This window comes from Lissotriton vulgaris, chromosome 2_2 (genome assembly GCF_964263255.1).
Source record: "Lissotriton vulgaris chromosome 2_2, aLisVul1.2, whole genome shotgun sequence".
Lineage (NCBI taxonomy): Eukaryota > Metazoa > Chordata > Amphibia > Caudata > Salamandridae > Lissotriton > Lissotriton vulgaris.
Window position 1 is genome coordinate 309441704 of NC_141688.1, and position 23139 is coordinate 309464842.

Sequence of the window (23139 nt, forward strand, 5' to 3'; positions counted from 1 at the left end):
ATCTGCCAAAATGATCAGGCGGCTGTGCTCAGCCAGCAAATGACTGACTGCCACGAGTGGGAACTAGAGAAGAAGCAGGTGGATTATATTTTCAGACAGTGGGGCCACCCCACAATTGATCTGTGCCACTCGGAACAACAGGAAATGCACATGTTTCGCAAGCAGGTTCTGGCATCAAAGGATGATGAGCAGTACTCTTTCGATCATTTGGTTTAAAGATATTCGCCTGTGCCTTTCCTCATTTTCCCGTGATGCCCAGGGTGTGGAAGAAAGCAAAAGTAGAACATTGTACTTTGATCCTGATTGCTTTGGCATGGTTTCGCCAGTTCTGCTAAAGCGAGCTGCTGCAGTTGGCAGTACACCCAGTCATTCCTTTGAAGGTGCATCCCAGGATGTTCTCCAGCCACAGGGAGAGATTCTCCACCACAATCCCAAGTTGCTGAACTTGACAGCATGGTACTCGACCACCTAGAATTTGGCCATTTGGATCTGTCGTAAAAGTGTAAACAGATCCTTGTGCAGGCTTGTGCTCCAGCAACCAATACGACTTACAACGTCAAATGGAAATGTTTCTGTGTCTGTTACAAGAATAATGGTCATCATCCACTTCAAATAAAGCCTTCTCCAATCCTGCCATATTTAAGCTTAGCCAAACGTAGTCCCTAATATTCTTCAGTCAGGGTCCATCTTTCTGCAGTATCAAGATTCAAAAGAACGTACAGTTCGATGTTTACTTTGTTTTTCTGAAGGATCATTAAACAGTTCATGAAAGGGCTTTTTAGATCATTACCACCTCTTCGACATTCTCTGATTCCATGGAAACTAATAGGGTCCTCACGCAGCTGATATCTTATAGAGACTTCTAGCTGAAGATTCCTTACCTTGGAATTATCTAGATGTGAGGCTGGTTCAGGAAACTTTTGCTTGAGAAATACCCCTTGCGCACGCCATCGGGTGGCTCAATTAGGTTCTGCATGAATTTGGCGTCGTTGGCGTTGGTTATGACGTCCCGGTCACCTACATCAGTTCTATTCTTTCACCGGAGAAGAGCTACCCATCTGTCGCTTTTCGACAGGCCTTTTTCAACTATTGCCGACCTAGTCACTTTTCTCTACAGTGTGCGAGAATGTTTTAGAAGAAGCCAGGGTCTAAACCATGCGTTACTTGTCACCGCTTGATGTCGGTAACCAACCCCCAACTCATCTGTATCTAGAGTCTCAAGCGCCATCATGACTCAAAGTTGTGCTCGGACTGTCAGGCCACGGCTCTGAAGGCCCTGCGGGAGCGGGCAATAAGGTTCCATGCAGCCCGGCAGTCGACACCATCCAGCGCTGCGGTCACAAGACTGCTCCGGATGCCCCCAGTCCTCTTCGTCCCACTCAAGGTCATCGGGACACTCGGGGAAGCAGCACAAGAAGAAGAAGAAGTCCATTTGGACTTCGTCTTTACCTCGATTGTCGTCCGTCGACAAATGAGGTAAAGAGCACTGATGCTCTAGGCACGGTCCTGCGGAGCCGGGGTTGACTTCGGGCCTCTCTCCCTTTCCGGGAGCCGGAGCCACATCCGCTGAAATTAAAGAATTTTATGAGGCCATGCAGCACATATTTGAGTGGGCCGACCCCTCGGGTGAGCCCTTGGGCCCCGTGGGGTCAGAAGGGGCCCCATCGGATCTGATGCCATCGTCTCCGGCCATTGTGCCGGTCGGGCCTAAGGGATCCGATCCTGGATCCAAAACAGCGCGGTCGTGCCAAACCAACCTTCGCTGGCATCGGTCCCAAAGTTGGTGCCTCAGGGCTGCCAGTGCCCACTGGGTGTACCAGCCCCATCCCTTTCCCAGATGACACGGAACATTTTGATGATGTTTTGAACTATGGAGAGGATTGGGAGAGGTCTATGGACCCTTTAGAACACCAGGATTTTTCTGCAGAGAAGACAGACTGGTATGGGGAACTTGGGGAGGCCAGTGAACTGGACACTTCTCCAGATACTGACATGCTCTCTCCGCCGACTGTGGCTATGGAGGATGGGGCAACTTATGCCATGATGGTCAAGAGAGCAGTCAAGGTCCTCGGACTGGAGTTGCTCTCTGTGCAGGTCAAAACTAATCTCCTGACCGAAGTGATCCTCGATCCCCACTCTCTCAATTTCTTCTAGAAGAAGGAGATCCTAACTCTTGCTCAGGTCCTGTCCGCCGTGGACCCTAGAGAGTGGTTGGTGGCGTTTGACTTGCAGAGCGCATACTTCCACATTTCTAGCCTGCCTGCTCACAGGCTTTGCCTGCGGTTCACGGTGGGCCACGAACATTTTCAGTTTGGTGTGCTCCCTTTTGGCCTCACCAGCTCCCCTCGGGTACTCAACAGAGTGATGGCAGTGGTTGCAGCTCATCTGCAGAAATCAGGGTAGCCAGTCTTCACCTTTCTTTCTCAAAAACTATAGATTACCTCAGGCTCACGAGAATAAATGTCTCTAACTAATCCGCATGGGCTAACATGATTGGCCCACAACTACACCAAATAAGGTTTATTCACAACCTCGATTAAAACACTATTTGTTGAACCTTATTATCCCAAACATTCTTCCGTATTGCGAGTAACAGCACCAGAACTAAGCATTCAAAAACATTAAAAATAATTACATTTTACAATAACTCCTTGTACCACTCACAACCCCTTCAAAAATTATTGCACTCTGTCCCGTATTAATATCACTTCACACACACATAATGCATGACAGATAAATCACTTTCAAAACTCAATCCCTGAGGCTAAACACTTGGTGGAGGTAACAACTCACCCCTGACTGGAAAGCACCTGGTGGAGGATATGCATTACTATTACTGGAGGAACACCAACTGTCTTGTTTATTTTGCTTTCAGTCCTGAGAAAGCCCTGGTCCGAATGACAGTGAAAGGGGGAAACAAGTGTTGGCTGTATTAAAAAGCTGTTTCTGTTTCAATATGCAATTAATATTGGAAAATACACATATGTGAAACCACAACCAGGATTCAGTAAGCATTTTTTTTACCCAGAATGAACTGAGAAAAGGAGGAGGAGGTACTAACCTACCCCCCACTGAGGTACAAAAAGGTTCAATACTTCGAGATTCACCTCCTCCAACATAAAATACAAGGCTAAAACGTCCAGGAGGGTGACCTTTTAAGCTTCTTTTATTACCTTCACCTTTCTTGATGACTGCAGTGGGACCTGAACTTCCAGCGGGCAAAGCATCAGGGGAATCTTTCTGACATGTCCCAGTTCCCAGAGGGAGCTGCAAAGCACCTGCAGTGGTGGCTTACGAGTGGCGATTGGGTCAGCGGCAGACCTCTCTTCCTTCCCCAACAAGATCTTACAGTGGTGACTGATGCGTCACACCTGGGATGAGGCGTCCATCTGGGAGAGGTTGAGATCAGAGGACTCTGGTCTCCGGTGGAATCATGACTTCACATCATCCTTTTGGCGCTCCAAGCAATTCGATTGGTGGCATTGAAAGCCTTTCTGTCCTCCATCTAGAGTAGGCTAGTGCAAGTGTTCACAGAAAACACCACTGCCATGCACTGCCATGTGGTCCTGCCACAAGCAGGTCGCGTTGGGGTGGACCCGTGAACCCTTTGTCGAAAGGCCCTGCTTCTCTATATATGAACCCCGGTGGTTCAACATCTGGCGAATTGTCTGAGCCAGAGAGCGGACAAACTCAGCCGAAGATGCCTAGCGGATCACAATGGGCACCTCCATTCACATATAGTGCAATGTCTCTTTCAACAGTGGGGAGTACCTTGGTTAGATCTGTTCGCCACCACGAGAATGTGCAATGTCAGCAGTGCGTGCCGGAGTTTGCAAGGCGACTCTCGATCAGAGATGCTTTTTGTCTCGAGTGGAGTGCAGGCCTCCTGTACACCTTTCTGATCATACCACTCCTGCCCAGAGTTCTCAAGAAGATCAGAAACGACGGACCCAAGTCATGCTTGTGACTCTGGACTGGACACGAAGAGCCTAGTATCCCGAGCTGTTGAGCATGGCCATCGGTCCTCCGGCCAGGCTGCCCCTTTGGGAAGGGTTCTCCACCCGAACCTATCAATTCTCCTTCTTGTGTGGAAATTGAGCGGCAGCAGTTAACAGCTTTCAACTTTCCTTCCAAAGTCTGTTATGTTATTCTGGCATCCAGATGACTCTCCACCAAGACGGTACATGCCTGCCAATAAAAAACGTTTGTATCATATTGTACAGAAAAGTCTATTGACCCTCTTTCTGCTTCTTTCTGCATTGAGACGCTGCGTGAGCTGTTGCGTGTGCCAGAGCTGTAGCTAGAGGACTGAGGATCAAGGATCGTGCTTTGGAGGACGCTCGTGTTTTACCATCGACAGCCCGACTGCACCAGTAATCAGCAACCCCAGCAATCCTGGCAGTTTAAACTGTCAAGACCCACAGCTCTGTCTCCCTCCTCCCAGAGTAGAGCGTCAGAGGGACTTAGGGAAGTTTGGGAGCACAGGAACCCTGAATAAGAAGGAGGCAAGTGCAGCCTTTCGCATGTTCCTCAAAAAAAAATCTTGAAAGTCGCCGCCCTGCCTGGTTATCGCCTTTCCCCCTCATGGCAAAAAATAAATTGGCACGGGCGCTACAGCAGTAGCTGGCTGCAGGGAGTGTGAGCCCTGCAACCCCTGAGGAAGCGGCCCGCTAATGCTGGGTGCGGCTTGCGGGTTGTTTCAGTTGGCCCCGCTCGTGCCAGAGTCTGGAGTGTACACCCCTCCCCCCGGAGTCTTCAATAATCTGTCCATAAAAGCAGCAAATTATTGGATGGAAGCAGTTTATGGGCTTTAAGCATACAGAGGAGACAATGATGACGAGGTGAGCTACATTTCTGCCATTAATGCCCCTCAATTTATTTTTATAATGCTGTAGGCATCTGATGTTTGTGGTGGTGCTTACAGCGAGACTGACTACATTCTGGATGATCAAATATGTATTTTTGAGTGAATATTGATGCTATTTGTGCTCTCTTGGCCCACGTTGTGTATTTTAATGCTATTTCTTCTCTTGTGGCGGCGTTGTGGCATCCCAAAGAGACTGCTACTATAACTGCACCTGTGCCCACGTTGTTAATTTCCCAGAGGCAACCGGCTAGTAATATGTGATACCGCTAATGGCAACCAGTTTGAGTGTTTCCGTCTGGTGCGTCGCAGGAGGAGGGCGACTTCAACTGGTGACCACTGGTGCATCAAAAGTAAATGTTCTTTGAGGCCTGTAGATCTCAAATCAAATCAAAGCGACCCTAATGGCATTTAAAAATCTGATAAATCACACATTGTATATGAAAGGAATAGGCACTGCTCAATCATTGCAAAAGAGTAAAAGAAGGCCGCCGCATATCGGCGTCCTTTCAGCGATAACTTCTATAACTGAATTTTTCCCAGACAACCATTGCCCTGAAAAACTCTCTGTACCATGTTGGATAATACAGCTGTACAAAAAGAGAGAATGAATACAAACAGTAAGTCAGATGCCCAAAAACAAGACGGCAAGGACAAATTAAATCCTTCAACAGATCAGCAACGGTCAATATTATAAGCCCCAATAAAGGATATTGCAAATATGGACTTTACACTACCCGACATAAGTCTGAGTCAGCTGTCACACTTAGCTGTGCCCAAGTTACCGAAGGAGTATTTGCAGTTATTTAAAAACATTCCTAGTCATTCTCAAGGCTCAAAAGATAATCTATCTCCTTCACCAGACTTCCCTCTGCTCTTATCTTCACAGTCTATAACCCATCAACATATCTTCTCTGAGTCGCTCTTTTCACTATAGAAAGTGCTCGAATCGATTTTCTCACTACAGTAAAAAACCATATCAAACTCCTATCATTTATTGAAACAGTAACTCGAATCATACAAAAATCTGGTTACTCATAAAAATAAAACAATCCCTATTGTCCACACAATTCTGTAAAGGAGAACAAAATGGAAGGTTGGGAAAAAAATCTGAACATAGAAATTAACTGGAGGGGGCCAGATTCTTACAAATTCAAAGTAGTACAAGAGCAACGCAAGCTTGTAGTCAGATTAGAAAGGAAGTAGAAAAAAACAAAGGGAAATTGAGACAACTTTTATTCGCTCCAAAATCTTTTCCAGGACAATGAAGGAGAGCATGATTTAAACCCATCCCTCTCAAACTATCTTGTATTCACCCAAACAGAGGTACCACAACAACCAATTTCCTCTGCCTCAACATCAACAAATAAAGTATCCAAGTCAATAGAGAATACAACATCTCAAAAAAACTCTGAAGTAAAAAAAAAAGCTCAAACAAAGTTACACGTAAAGAAAGGAACCAAAAAGAAATAAAGGTTCCCACAACTGAAATTCCTGAAAATAAAGTTCCCACAATTAGATCCAATGGTAATCGATCAGCAAGAAGGGAAAAAAACAAAAAAACGGGAAAATCCTTAAACATAAACACTACCAAAGAAAAATGATCATTACAAAAATCCTCTCTGGTTGATTCATCTCAACATCTGAATCCTCATGCCGAACATTTCATAGGCCAAAATTCTCCAAATGCTTATTTTCCACCTATTCAACAAACTTCACATCATAATATAATTGATTTACCTATGGAAAACAAATCTCATCAGAACATTGTTTGCACTCTGGAGATTTTGGATCTTTTCACGACAGGCAATGATCCCCTAAATTGCCAACGGATCCTGAATCTCCTACGGACTCTTCCCACTCTTCATTTTTTTTCATCTCCAGAAATAAACATAGTGGCCTTTCCAGAGAAATCTAATGTGGCAACAGCAAGAGTGGAATTTTGGTAAAATATGCTTCCATCAATAGTATTAAAAGAAAGCGGAATGCTACATAAAAAAGGATTTTATTTTATCGGAGTCAACCCTAAAATAACCTCCTCAAGAACCATAGTCCTAACTTGGGAGAAGTTATTTCAATCGCAAAGCAATAATCAAAAGACTTTTTCACGCTCCGCATCAGTAGAAAACTTGACAATATATCTGGAAGACAGAGACAGGAAGATCAGGTATAATAGTCAATCTCAGTGCGAGGATTCATCAAGTAAAAACTCCAGGTCCTGGATCGCGAGTTTCTTAAACGGCAGTAGCAAGGATTTTACACCACCCTTTTACCATGTCCATTAACATTGTTTCCTGGAATATGGCAGCGCTTGAACCCTCAATATGATCCTACTTATTAGAAACATCACCATTAATTGCCTGCTTTCACAAGTCCTCGGCCTTTAAAGAGTTTAATCAAACAGACTATTTTGTCTTTGAGTTACAAGCAGTGAGAGTGAGACGAGGACACGCAAAGGGAGGTCTAGCTGTTCTGTTATCTGAGAAAGTCAAGTGGGATTTTGAAATGTTCATTTACCTACCAAAAATGTGCAGTGTCTTAAGCTAAAAGTACCTAAGGAGGGTCCTACCGCTGTAGACACACTACTTCTGTTTAATATTTACTTTCCTCCGGGCATAGAACATAACCCACTGTTACTGTTACCATACTTTTGAGTTAATCAAAACCACCTTAGACTCAGAAATCAACTCGCAAACCCTTCTATTGGGAGAGTTTAATGCAAAAATGTCCAACAGCATGGTGACAGCATTTAGGAGTACTGATTTAGACGGACATTGGTGCCTCCCAAATCCTATTTTTTTTAGTCTCTAATAGGTAATGAGCGAGGGAAATTGTTTCCTCAACTGTTCTCTGGAATTAATGGAGTAATCTTGAACGGTAGGACAGAAGGTGATGTTCCTGCGCAATTTACAAGAACAAGAGTCACTGGTCAGTGTATTCTAAATCACATCATTTGTAGCCACGGTCTCTTTCAGAGATCACAGCAGCTAAGCATACAATTTACACAAAGCAGCGATCATGCAATACTGAAATTAAAAATTGAACTGAACTTCCTTTCTCCCTCCTCCTGGTCCTTGTCTCAAATGAATGTAGAGTCACATGGGAGACCTCCAGTCTGAATAAACTGAATATTTTGATCGCTGCTCAACAGCTGCTTCATTCTAAAAAGGCAAACAATCCATTTTCAAACTTTGAACACACTCTCTTTGTGGTAGCTCAAGCAATTCTGAAACCAGCTGCTCTTGATCATCCAAAACCGCCAAGAAATGTAAGTAATCGCATAGATGGTATCTCAGGCGATTAAACAGTCTAATCAGACAGCAATTCATAAGTTTCTCCACTCTTAGGAAAAAAGAAATTTCCAACTTACAAAAATACCCGGAAGAAAATTAAATAGATCAGAAAAAGAGAACCAATGGATAAAAACTGGGTTGACTTACAGACGTAATCTGTAAAAAAAAAATATGCAACAGTTTTGATGGATTATAGCAAAAGCAACCAGAGCCTGACAATCTTCCATGGTATATCCAGTCTCTCAAAAGAACTGGGAAAAGTATCTGCTAGTACTCTATTAAGCAGACTTAGATAAATTCAGCCAAAGTGCTTTTTGCAGAATGACTGATGGTCTAGAAGTAGACCAAGGGATAAATGCCACGACTGAGATACAAATAAAATAATACAGCTGTAGATTCAGAACCTCCACATCAATGGGTCCTGACAAGATCCCAGTTATAGTCCTCAAAAGCACCCCCAAAGGATGGAGCAAGCTTCTCGAACGACTGTTTAGATACATTCATAAAACTGGTCAAATCCCAAAATCTTGGACCGGGAGTATTGTTATCCCACTATTGAAGAAGGGCTCAAGACTTTCTCCTACCAATTATAGATAGTGTTCTTTTGGATGCATCTGGGAAGATCTTTGTGGCAAGCATACTGGACCATCTGAAGGACTAGGCTTTTTCAAGGGGTGTCATTCCAAAGGCCCTGGCAGGGTTCTGTCCAAAGTAGTCTGTCATCAACAATATCGGACTCTTACAAACATTAATCAACAGATATGTTACAAGAAAATCACAGATAATTTATAGCTTGTTCGTAGACTTTTCAACAGCTTTTGGTTGGGTAAATAGTCTCTGCTTTTGGAGGAAATTGGTGAAAATGGGGATCCCTGACAATATATTAAGACTAATTGTGGCCCTACACACAGCAGCGTGGAGTGCAGATGGGAGGAGAAGGGCTAAACTCATAGGATACCTACTTTGAACGGTCTCAAGCAAGGCTGCTTGTTTGCCCCCCTACTCTTTTTCCCTGTTTGTAAGTGACTTACCGGAGAGTCTAGTAGGAATAAAAAACTTCTCATCAAAAATAGCTTCTCATGAAATCCACACTTTAATGTATGCCAACGATATTGTCATACTTGACCTAACAGCATTCGGCCTACAACGCAATTTAGATGCTTTTTTTATTTACTTTTTATTTTAATTTTAATATTTTTATTGAGAAATAGGTCATAAGTACATATCAAACACAAAACTTCTCATCTTGCAGTTGTGGGGTTGCAAGAACAGTGTACAATACGATACATTGTAAGATTGAAGCAAAACAGGAATCAAATCAGAGCTAAAATGCAGGGGTGTTCCGCTGACTCACAGATTGCAACATTATATAGGCAAAAATACAGCATAGTAGTAATAGAAAAGAAAGAATGTGTTTCAAGGTGCCGTGAAAATCTGAGATGATCAGAAATAATCAGTCTTCTTCATCCATATAAGTTCTAACCGGTCCCCAGATTAGTTGCCCCAATGCTCTTTTCCGCCTTCCTTTCAGTGCATACAAACTATATTCAATATTATAAATAAAAAGAAACCGGGTCCGCCATACTGCGAATGAAGGGGGGTCGCTTTGTAACCAGCACGAAGCGATGCATAGCCTTAGAGCCGCTGTAGCTACAAATATCAAATAGCCATTATTGTCAGTAGGCACGTCTTGTGCATAACCCATATCTATACCCAATAATATCTGTGAAAGTGTGAGCTGAAAGGGTATGCCAAGAATCTCAGATAGGAACTTATTTACATGCATAAACAATTCCCTCAATTTAGCACAAGTGCCAAAGATATGCATCACATCCGCCTGGTGAGCACTGCACCTAAAACATTTCCCATCCGGGTCCCCGCCCCACTTTGAAATTTTGTCTGGAGTACGATACAAGGAGAATAAAGTTTTATAATGTTGCGTGACAAGGTTGGCAGACATATGTACTCGTCCTGCAAGCCCAATTGACCTTTCGAGCAGGATCCCTTGGCCCTTGGAAGCCAAGGAATGCTTTTTTTATTTACACTGAAAAAAACTTCTTGAAAGTAAATATTTCAAAGACGAAAGCGGTTCCCTTCTGGGAAAAGAAGCATCATATCCATTTTAATTGGAAGCTGGGAAGAAAACCAGTAGAGGTGGTAAAGGAGTATGTTTACTTAGGGAGAATATTTTCACAGACCCTTGATAATAACTCTTTTCCTATGCATTTAGAATGGAAAGCTACCTCCCATGTAAATGTTTAAAATATTTTTAGAAATTATTCTGGAAAGAGGCATTTTCATACACTCCTGTAAATATATCGAATAAAGATCCTGTCTACCCTGACGTATGCCCTAGAATATTTTCCAATAAATAAATAGCATTACCTTCACAAATGTGTAGGAAAACCTTTTACGGAAAATAACTAATACGGGTCAGGCTACCCCAGTTCAGACTTTTAGATTAGAACTGTCATTGACTAGTGCTTATACAGTTGTCCTGGCAAACACAATTAGATGGGCATATAATATGCCTAATGCAGATAAAAATACAGAAAGAGCTTTATTAAAGCTCGAAAACTTTGAAGTTGGTTCAAGCAACCTTTTAATTAACAAAAATCTTGAAGTAGCTCTATCTTACTTCTAGTGCACAATCACACTCTTACAGTCCTGGACACAATCTCATCTAAAACTCTTCTTAAAAAATATGACACTGCATTTTAGTTTTGATAAGGATTCATTTTACTGCTCATGTCTATCTCATTATAGGTCTTATTGTGGTGCTCTCGAATATAAGATCTATCATCTGTATTATCATGCTTCGCAAGGGGATCTTGCCTCTGAATACCGGAACTAAACATTGGAATAACTTTATTGAGGATACAAGAATATGTAAGCTTTGTAGCGGAGGGGAATATGATCTAGTTCACATGATATATATCTGTCCAAATAAAAAGGTAGTAGAAGCTCGGCTTCGATTTTTAAATCCCATATGTTTTAGATTTAATGTATCAACTGGGAATGATCTGATCGCTCTTATTTATTCTCATCCGAAAGAATTTGTTATAATCTACAGACATTTCTCAAGTCTTTTTTAACATTGTTTTAGATTAATTGTATTTATTGTCATCATGTAAATATACTTATGTATTTCTATTGGTATTTTTATTGTTGACCTGAGTAGAATTCTAATACAATTAATAAATATATTATTACTATGGCCTTCCTTTCTAATATTTTACTTTTTGTTTTGACCCTTGCTCAGCAGGGCTCTGCTCTGTGCACTCTGAAATATATCTTTCTGCCTTGTCTGCCCTCTTTATTTACAATCAGAGATTTAAATAGATTTCTAATAGGTCTTGAACATATATTCCAACCTTCCCCTTGCATTATGCTGCAGTGGGATTTTAATTTGGTTCTTGCATTACTGATTTGTGCTCCCTTCAAGCCTTTACACAATTGTCCGCACAGGCTGCTAACCCTATAAACGGCACTTTTCTTGTGGCAATTACAGTTGCTCAAAGGCTGGAGAGTGGCCACTTTATGCTTCTATATAGAAGACAAAATGGAACTGAGATTACATTAATAGAATATGAACCTGCTACTAATCAGTATTTTTTCATGCATTCATGCAGGTATCATTAATCCTGCTCTCTGTTACACTGCACAGTGTGGGTGGAAGTGCATTTTGAGCCTAAGGTGCTATTTCATTTATTTTTTTATATTCTTTTTATTTAACCAAAACTCAAGCTAGCACAATACAAGCAGTTATCCACTAAGCATAATCAAGTACAGTACAATTACATGTCCCCCACCTATCCCGCCAGTGATGTTGGATCTCCGATTCCCCATTTTTGTGCAATGTTGTGTTTCGCCAGGGCCCACCTCAATGATATCCACGATTGTTGCGTTTGGGTTAAGTCTGTTGCTTCCCACTTCCCATATATTTAGCAGGCAGAGTTTCGGGGAGGGGAGCAACTCCCTTCAACCCATATCTTCTATCCGCTTTGTGACCGCTGACCAGTATTTTGAAATGATAGGGCATGCCCATAATATGTGAAAAAAGGTCCCCTCCATGTTACACCGACAAGCGCACAGGCCATCGGCTCTCCTATCCATCTTTACCAGGATGTTGGCTGCTAGATAAGTTTGATGCAAAGTCTTAAGTTGGATCAGTCTCAGTCTCATAGGAATGGCAGTTTCCCTAGTGAAGGCCAAGGCATCTCGCCAATCATCCTCATCTAAGTCCCCAACATCCGTTGCCCATTTTTGCCTAAGTTTTTTCAAGGGATCAGGTTGAATATTTATTAGTTATTTGTATGTTAGAGAAATGGCCTTTTTGGGCATCAGGTCTAATAGCAGTATATCTTCGAGCAGAGAGGAGTCCGGTATCTGGCCATCCCTTGGTCTCACTGTCTTTAAGGCATGGCTAATTTGCAAATATGAATGAATGAATGAATATTAAACTTATAGAGCGCTAACTTAACCCAAGAGTGTCAAATATCTATATGTTTCAGATTTTGCCAGTTGATATTCTTTCTGAAATGTCAGAAAATGCGATCAAACCTTTCTTGGTCCGAATATCCCTCACAGTCGAGATACCGATCAGGTCCCATTTATCAAACCCTGGACAGGAAATCAGGCGGCCCAACTACTCCGGCTCCCAGAGAGGGGTTGCAAGTGTGACTCTACTATCCCACCCCATTCTCTTATTATCGGCATGCCAGGTTTCCACCGTTCTGGCCGTAGGTCCTGTCAGTCCTAACCTTTTGGGGTTTATGTATAAAGCTCTTAGATACCTCCCCGTCCCATCAACCATATGTCACTAAGGGTACTTGGCTCATCCAGGGCGTTGTGAACCCAACGATTAATTACTATGAGTTGTGTTGCCAAATAGTACAGCCGGAGATCAGGTAATGCAATCCCACCATCGTACCACCCAGCTGTTAGCTTCTGCAATGCAATGTTTGGCGCCCACCCCTGCCACAACAAAGTTTGAACCTCATTATCAATGTCTGTGAAATAGGAGTCTGGGATCCAAAACTGAGTATTTTGTAGTGCATATAAAAATGAGGCAGCGCTAGCATCTTGAATAGTGCTGCACGACCCAGCAAGGTCAGCGGCAAACCACGCCAATGTTTGATGTCAAGTCTCAGGCTAGCCAGGGGGCTTTTCATGTTGGCATCATAGAATTTGACAGGGTCTGTAGTAATGTATATCCTAAGGTAGCGGAACCCATCCTCCGCAATAGGGATTTGGGTTTCGGACCCTGTACCGGAAACAGCTGTGATTTGGACCAGTTGATCGTGTATCCTGAGTACGCACCAAATATGGATAATATATGTAGGATACAGTGGATTGAGAATGCAGGGGATGCCACGTACAGTAAAATGTCATCTGCATGGAGGGATAGCTTGTCTTAATGTTGGTCTGTCCATTTTAGTGCCCTTATCAAAGGATCCCCTCTGATCCACACCGCCAAGGGATCCAGTATGAGCGCGAAATTCAGCAGCGGGAGAGGGCATCCCTGCTTCGTTCCTCTGCCCAATCAAAACCATTGTCATATGTGTCGATTGCCTACAACTTGTGCCATAGGCTCAGTTTACAGCAGCTTAATCCAACGTATAAACGTCAGAACAAATCGCACTTTCTCCAACACCGCAAAGAGATATGGCCACTCAATCATATCAAAGGCCATTTTAGCATCTAATGATAATAAGGCAACCTCTTCTCATACTGTATTTTTCCGACCAAGTGCGCCATGGAGGCGCCGCAGGTTTGCAGCCGTGTTTCGGCCGGGCATAAAGTCTGATTGATACGAGTGCACCAAGTTACTGATCAATGGAAGAAGCCTGTTTGCCAACACCTTCGCAAGTATCTTGGCTTCTGCTTTCAGGAGGGATATAGGCCTGTATGCCTCCCATGTGTTTGCAGGTTTGCCCTGTTTATGTATTACCACTATCGATGCAAACCGGATATCTGATGGCAAAAAATCTTTTGCATAGCTGTCTAGGTACATTTGCCGTAGGTGGGGCGCTAGTTTAGTATTCACCAATGTGAAAAACCCAATCGGTAAACCGTTCGGTCCCATTGCCCTACCGGAGCGTGTATCTCAGATTGCTATCTGTAGTTCTTCAATTGTGAGATCACCTTCGAGGGGGACTCGATCATCGGGCAGGAAAGTGGGTATCCGAATAGTAGCCAGGAGGTACCGCTGTCAGCCTCAGATACAGTAATTCCCGAGGTGTATATTGCCTCAAAATGGGAAGCGAATCTCTCAGCTACCTTTTGCGGTTAGACTATGCCCTCTCCTGTAGAACCCTGGAGTTGGTAAACCCATCTACTCGCCTGCTCTCTCTTATCCAACCATGCAAGTAGTTTCCCAGTTCTTTCACTGTGTTCATAGATTCTATGATGTATAGCCTTCTGTTTGGCTCTAGCCGTCTCTGTTATCCAGTCTGCTAGCGTTGAGTGCTTGCTGGGCCATTTCGTCTGTAATGTGTATGAGGTTAGCCTCGTCTCTCAGGATTTCCCATTCCAATTGCTCCTTCCTCTTTGTCAGTTCTTTTCTGTTTCCCACCATTACAGCCAGCGCCTGTCCTTTTAACACTGCCCCAAATACGCCCTAAAGGATCCGTTGGGACGCCACCGAGCCTACGTTTTTTTGAAAGTATAGGTCTATATTTTGCAATATTTCTACCTTAATATGTGGGATTCGAAGTGCCCAGGGGTTGATTGTGAGGGTGGATCGTGGTGGGCGCAGTCCCCCATGCATCTCAATCAATATTGGGGAATGGCCTGGGATGCCCCTAGCCAAACAGCGGGCTTCCGAAAAGTCATGGCAATCTGCCGCGTGTGTAAGCATGTAAATGTAAATGTAAATTGATACTTGTATAGCGCACTACTCACCCGCAAGGGTCTCAAGGCGCTTGTACGAATACCGCTGTGGAACCCATCCTGGCTTTCCCTGTGAGGCGTCCACTCCTGGGCACCCCCAAGGTGGAGGCCAGGCATCCTCAGGTTCGTGGGGGCCGTTGTGGAGATTAAGCAAGCTATTACCCAGAGTTGAGAGTGGGACTCCATGATTGGAATAGGCACCGAGGCGAGAATTATCAGGTCCGTGGAATTTTGAGCCCAAGACCCGCCGAGGCGGGGAATTGAAACCTGGTCCCGGGCTAGACTTCTGCATCAGGGTCTGCCGCTCTAACCATTGAGCCACACTTCTCCTCCTGTTGACGACCTGGGCCTGGGCGTTGTGGGCACCGGAGTGAAACGGGAATTGTGAGGTGGTAGGATTGAGTTGCCGCCAAACGTCGAACAGGCCCAGAGACGACAGAAAAGCCGCCAGGCTTGGATCACTATGCAGTGACATCGGGTCCCTCATCCCATCGAGTGCCATGTTGAAATTTCCCCCAATCACTAAGGTGCCATTTGGCAAGTCAGCTACGAACCCACTAAGATCCTGAAGTGTGGTTTGTTGCAGTGCTGGTGGAATGTAGACAGATAATACGGTTAGTGTTCTCCCTTCCCACGTTCCGGTGGCTGCTGCAAATCTGCCCTCTTCGTCTACCCGAGTTTCTTTAACCATGTATGGGCAATTCTTAAGGAGCAGTATACCCGTCCCACGGGAACTAGTTGTAAACTTGGTATGCATCACCAGTCAGTAACCCCCTCTATGTAATACCTTGCATGTATTGCCCACCAAAGTGTTTCCTGTAGAAGAACGATGTCTAGTGTTTGTCTCTTCTGGTACTGTAGGACAATCCCTCTTTTAATGTTATCCCCCATGCCATTCACGTTCCATGGGAGAAACCTCAAGGCCCTAGCGGTATTTCATTTTTGAGTGTTTATTACAAATACGTGAAATCTTTAAACTTGTTTACTAGTCGGCTGCTTAGGTGCCTGCTAAGGCATAAAGAGCTCTGTTGCTTCACTCTGCTTCCAAAATGCCTGAATGATGGGGCGGAAGGCTGTGGAATACACCTCTTTCGAAGTGGTCCATGTGGAATCAATTATATTCTTCAAATGGCATTTTTTTCTTCCATGGAATCTAAACTTGTTGTTTAGGCCTTTTCTCAAATTCTTTTACCCCACTGTTTTTAAGTTGTTTAATTCGTAGATGAAAGTGCTTCACAAAGAGGCAGTAAATACTTGCTTGCTAAAAAGCATTTAAAAGCAAAGGCAAATCTCATTTCATTGTCTAATGAAAGGAATTAAGCATTGTTTACAAAGACTGATGTAATGGTGTGGATTTTTTGTTTTCGATGCATCTGCACATATCTTGAATTTCATTTTTCTTCTGTAATGTAGATTTTGAAACGTTTCTGGTTTTATTTGGCAGAATAATCGAACTGAATGGCCACAAGCCCCCTTTGACATACAAGCGATTTCAAGCCATTATTAGTCGGATGGAGCTTCCCAAAAAGCCTATCTGTAGTGTGACCCTGCAACAAATGGAGAAGTGCAAGGCAGAAATCCTGGATAATCACGATGAGCGGTATGGTGTGCCATCTTTGGAGGAGCTTGGTAAGTCTGTGGGTGTGAGGAGAGTGCGATGGATGTCGGTGTGACGATATGTACCCAGAATCATCGTAGAATGAGATTGCGTTATAGGCAAGACAAGGGCTGATTCAGCACTTTCTCACTTTCTCCATATCACGAGATGTCCCTGTATTGTGGCAGGCCTTGCCCACTGTGCTTCTCCTGCGTTGAGTAGTACTCAAACAATGAGGAATCTCAGCTATCCATGAAGTTGAAATCAATGCTACTGTAATGTCTGATTTCTCTGAATATCATACTTGTACTGCACCAGCATTATGATCTAGTCCCACAAAGGTTAACTTGTTCCCACAAAGTATCCTTTTGCCAGTGTTTCTTGGAAACCAAGATGTATAAGGAGGGGGCTTTTGTGAAGTGCACTTCGCTATTTTCAAAGCGAGATATTGAAAAGATGGAGCTTCGGGCCTAAACAAATGTATAAAAGAGGTCCAGCGTTAGTAAACCTTTCATAATTGTTTTTTATCATAACTAGCTCAGAAGATTGAGTGTTTTTTTTTTCTTTTTTTTTCCGTCCTCATTTGCCACTTTGGTTTTATTTCCATGATGAAGTCCAGAGGTATACAAGCGGGAAGCTGTCTCAGTTAATTAATAACTGGTAGGGCACAACTTGAGACTCGATACTCGTCCCACAGCTCCTCCAGCCTCAACCATCTGTAATCACCAGACAAAAACCAAAAAAGGTGGAGAATTTTTCCACTATGATGTCTCGCCCTGGGTTAGGTCTTGGTGGCTTAATCATTGGACCCGGGGGAAAAAAAAAAACCAAAAAACCCCCGGACACTCAATGAGCCCAATTTAATAGTTGCCAGAACGCCCTTTTGTTTGAATTACCAGACCTACCCAGGTCTAATCTGGAGACCGTCAATGCGGAAGTGTACCAGTCTTCGATTGTAGGAGACAAAGAGTCTTTCCATTTTCTACATATCTCCCTTCTGGCAAGCAAAATCGAGTAGAAAACTAGCTTCTTCTCTAAACTTTGGACACCATCCAAAATACCAAAGATGACCATAGGAAGATCAAAGACTATATTCAAGTTCAAGGATGATGACAAAGTTCTTCTTACAGCCTCCCAAAACGTTGACAAAATGGGGCATTCAAAGAACATGTGACAGTCTGAAGCAGCCACCAAACCACACTTAGGGCATGCCACCACGCTTCCCTGAGTAAACTTCAAAAGCCTTAGTGGGGAATAATAGGCTCTATGGATGGTAAAAATATAATTTCTACGGAGCCAAGATGGTTGGCTCATTCCATTCCAACATTCCACAGGATAGGCTCCAAAGCTCTTGCATATTACAATCCATTATAGAGGACGACCAAACCTCATCCGGTAGTGAAAAAACACCATCCCTTTCTTCCATAATCAACTTGTACCATGTTGAAATTTCCTTTTTGGCAGAAGGTTTATCAACCAAAGAAGATATTAGCTGACTGTGCCCATCTAGGGGAAGTTTATTTCCACAAGTTGGCGTGAGATATATGCACGGGACCAGCTAGATATTTGCATATGCTTAAACCTAGCAAAGTTAGAGCCAATGATGTTTCTCAGGCATTCCCACGGAAGCAATTCCCCCTCCATGAATAAATCGCCCCATACAGCCAACCCAGCATCCTTGATCGGAGCCGCAAGACTGTCACTCAGCCAAGCCGGACTCTCGGGGAGATCCCATAACGGGGTCCTACTACTGTAGTACCCTACTTTAATAGTTTTGGTTAGCTGTGCCCACATTTTAGCCATTCCCTGCAGAATCTTCAGCTTAATTTTTTTTTTTAATTTAGGGTCCCCAAATTTAAACAGAAACCCTGATTGGCTGACACCTTCTCCTGTAAGAAGAGTGGAATACAAAGACCCTGCCCCATACTCAGATGGATTTTTTAAAGCATTCTGGCATGAGACAGTTGGAATGCCCATGCATATGTCTGAAAATCTGGGGCAGCTATTCCCCCTTTTCTCTACACCTCCTCAGCTTCTTCTTAGAAATCCTCGAAAGGCGCTTACTCCAAATGAAAGAACTAATATCAGACTGTAATTTATTTATTAATGAAGAATCAAAATATAAAGGGATTGTGTTAAAAAGAAAAGAAATTTTAGGTAAAATAGACATCTTAATTAAGTTGACCCTTCCTAAAAATGATAAAGGAAGTTGTGCCCATGACTGTAACAATTTACGGCATTCCTTAGCTACAGCAACAAAATTTATATTGGCGATCAGATTGATATCCTTAACAATATTAACACCCAGATATCTCATCTTATTACCAGGACGTAATGTAATATATGTTGGAATCTGATCTACATTTCATATCATCATCTCCGTCTTATCAGCATTGATCTCGTACCCAGAGATTTCGCCAAACTCAGAAGCCACCTTAAGAACTGCAGGAAGTGCAGTGTGTACCTCTGATGTATACACCAAAATATCATCGGCGTATCTGGCCACTTTTCTCTCCCACCCCTTATACATGAACGATCTGATGTTGACATTATCTCTTAAGCACTGGGAAAATGGTTCAATGTATAGATCGAACAGGAGCGGGGAGAGAGGGCAGCCCTGCCTTGTTCCTCTCGAGATGTTCAGTGGCTCAGTTAGAGCACCGTTTACCAGAATACGGGCTTTGGGGTTCTGGTATAAAAGATCAATTGCCCGCTGCGTTTTTCCACCCACGTTGAACTTAGCCAAGGCCTCCGACAGGTAATCCCAGTTCACCCTGTTGAAGGCCTTGGTTGTGTCCAACGTGAGGACCGCCAAGGAAAGGGACTCCAATAAGGCCATATCGATCGCCCCTATTAAGTCATAAGTTAACTCATATAACTGTCGTCCCTTCACGAACCCCTTCTGAACTGAATGAAGGATTTTTGGAGCCACCAAAGCGAATCTATTAGCAAGTATTGTGGTAAAGATTTTATAATCCACATTTAAAATCGAAATGGGTCTATACGAACCACATGATGTAGGTGGCTTTCCGGGCTTTAATATCAGAGTTATAGAGGCGCTATCCCAGGATAGTGGAGGGCGAATACCATCCTGTAAAATTTGGTTAAATAAAACTGTCAAGAAGGAGACTAGCTCCTGTGATGTGATTTGGTACTTGTATAGCGCGCTACCACTCCGAGGAGCATCTTGGCGCTGAGACTCCCTATATCTAGCAGATGACCATAGCTAGACCGTCCGAAAAGCTGGCCTAGCTATGCTCTAATTCTCTATAAATTTCAGCTGGCAGACCATCAGGCCCAGCCGCCTTCCCCTTTTTTGCATTTTGGACGGCCTTTCTAACTTCTCCCTCTGAAATTATACTATCTAAGAACTCACTCTGTTCTCTTGATAGAGCCGGAAGGACGATTTGATTCAGCCATTCCCTGATTTGATCAGGGTCGGCAGTTTTATCCTCATGATATTTATCCTGGAAGAACTCTCTAAAAGCTTGTCTTATGTCCGAATCTGAGGACCGTGGAACATTATTGACCATGATCGAGTCTATATTATTACGAACTTGATCCGTTTTAGCTTTCCAGGCCAATAACTTCCCTGCGCCTTCGCCGTATTCTAAATGGCCGATCTTACTAGCATCCCATCTTTCTTGAATACGCTGGTTTAAAACTGAACTTAATTGGCCCTTTAAAGAAAGTAGCTTATTGTGGAGGCCTGACAAGAGGGTTGCAGAGGAAGCCAAGTTGGTATCAATGTCGTGCTGGACTTTAACTATATCAGCTTCGACTGAGGCCACCGCCTCCCTATACTCCCTCCTTCTGTAGGACACCTTAGAAGTAATAGGGCCTCGTAAAAATGCTTTTAGGGAGTCCCAGACGATTCCATTATCAGCTGACCCAACATTTTCCTTAAGAAAGTGCTGGACTTCTGTTTTGAGGAACAAAACATCATCGGCATGGGAAAGCAAGGAGCGATCAAATGTCCAGCTCCTGGTTGAAGCATTGAAAGCCACCAAGAGCTCCAATACTACGGCCGCATGATTGGATAAATGTTTGGGAAGGTAATGAATATTCTTTCCTCCTTCAACTAGACTATGACTTATCAATACAAAATCAATCCGATATTGATGGTGGTACTTGTAGTTTCTAAACAAAATTCCCTGCTGGGTTCCTGACTTTTCCCTCCAAATGTCCACGTACCCGAACTGCTTCATTGCATTAAGCAAAAAAGTCCTGGATTTTGAGGGGAAGCGGGAGCGATTGTTTTGTGACTTATCTAAAATTGGGTCAAGTACAATGTTGAAATCTCCCGCAAATATAACTGGATCGGGAAAAGACAGAAGATGAAAGAAGATTGTCTCTAATACCGAGGGGTCATCTTGATTCGGGCCGAAGTTACCCACAAGTGTGAATTGGAACCCCAAAATATTTAATAAGGCTATAACCCATCTGCCACCTGGGTCCGCCATAGAAGTTATCAATCTGGCCTTTAGTTGTTTTTTAAGGATCAAAGACACTCCCCTAGTATTCATGGATTGGGAAGTGGAGACCGCAAAGTCAATCCACCTATTTTTCTTTACCACTATCTCTATTTCAGACTGAGTCAAGTGAGTTTCCTGGAGCAAGATGACCTGTGCATCTATATCTCGAAGATACTGAAACAATTTTCTAGCCCTGGATTTGGTCCGCAGGCCATTTATGTTCCAGGAAAATATTTTTAATTTAGCCATAGCCATAGCAAAAAGAGACCGACCAGAGTTTTACCCAGTAATGACACTGGTAACAAGGAATGCAGTTATGCCGTTCTAACCAAGACAAGCTCAGCTGCAAGTCATGAGGCACCAACTGAACTTCACAGTAAAAAACAGAATGTAATGACAAATGAGGAACTTTTTTGCTTTTAACCCCCCCTCTCCTCACTCTACCACCCCCTTCCCGTGGAGAACCCTTGATGTATCTAACCGGATCAGATCCAGTAGATGGCACCCCCCTACGGACCCCGGCTGACCCGCCCGGACCCAACCCGAACCCGAAACCCAAAACCAAATTTTAAATACCCTTATGACTTACTATGTGTGCAAACATATTATGTGCAACTAGATACTACATTTTTATGTTGATTTTTATATTGAATTTTTTCATTTAGGTATATTTTTTTTTATAAGTGTATTTTCTTTTTCTCATCAAGCATCTTATTTATATCTAGGTGCTGTGATTAAATGGGAAAGAGAGCCCTGCTTACTCCATTTCCTGGAGACACCACCTTCCCCTATACCGAGGAAGCCTTATTGCCCAACTCCAACAAAAGCTCATCCGCTGCCTGCACTGTCCTGATGTTAAACATTTTAATATTGTGCATCACTTTTAATGCAGTGGGAAATGTCATCGGAGCTGTTGCACCCAACTTCCTGAAGGCGTCTAAGGGCCTACCGAACTCCCACTGCCTCTCGAGTGTGACCCTGGCCAAATCCGATCTTATAAGAAAGGAAAACCCCTTCCCTGATAGAGATTTCTGTTTCAATGCTAGGTTGAGAATTTGATCTTTAAGAGCATATGTATGGAAATTGACCAAGATTTTACGTGCTTTAGACCTTTGTGGATTACGTCTAAATGGTTCTCTATGTACCCTTTGAATGTCTGTGGCCAACTCCTCCACTGAGCAATCAAGGCTTAACAAGTCTTTCAGAAGCCGAGTAACAAACTGTTTGATCTCTGAACCTTCTGTCCCTTCGGGCTCATTGAGGACACGGATGTTACCGCTTCTGGAGTTGTTTTCCAACACTTCCATCCTGTCCAGAAGGGCCTGATCCTCTCTCTTCAGCTTAACAATGTCCTCCTCGACTTCATCCACGTGAAGTGACAACACCCCCATGTTCTCTTCCAGTGCCCCTGTTCTTGATGCCAGGCCATCTAATTTAGTATCTAGAGATTCATAGTAGCTCCTTATCTCTGCGTGGTTAGCTGAAGACTCCTCAAACCCCCTCTTTATATCCTGGGAAAGAGTGGAGAACATTGCCATCAAAGATGCAGCCGAAATGCCAACTGTAGGGTCCCCTGGTATCAAACTAGCAGAGGCAGGCACATCACACTGCGGCTGTATATTACCCAAGAGCAAACTCTCTTTTTTACCTTCTTTTTCTGTGAGATCTTCCTCCCTTCCTCCGGTTATCGACCCCCCATTAGAATCATCTAAAGTCGCAGAGATTGCAACAGCACTGACAGAAGGTCCTGACTCTACCTGCTCCCCCTCCTCCAAACCCATACCCCCCACCAAGCTGCAGGGGCTACTCATAACCTGCCTCTCTTCATCTAGCACTAGTGATGAGCTGGTTGTTGTTAAGGAGACAGCTATAGACCCTGGGGACACTAGGTTATCAGCAGGATTTCCAATAGTAGATACTGTAGGTGCCAACCCTTTGTCAGTGGGGGCAGAGGCAATACCCGGGGCCAAATCCTGGACCGAGGCCGGGGTCAAAGCCATAGTAGGGACGGCGTTA

At 43.5% G+C, this 23139-nt stretch overlaps 1 protein-coding gene across 1 annotated transcript in view; it reads left to right on the forward strand.

Annotated features, from left to right (window-relative positions):
* Window positions 1–23139, forward strand: part of CRY2 (cryptochrome circadian regulator 2) — a 211587-nt gene that overhangs the window by 66400 nt on the left and 122048 nt on the right. Inside the window, exon 4 of the mRNA XM_086959640.1 lies at window positions 16496–16680. Within this exon, the coding sequence (XP_086815766.1) occupies window positions 16496–16680 (185 nt within the window). The remainder of the gene's footprint in view (window positions 1–16495; window positions 16681–23139) is intronic.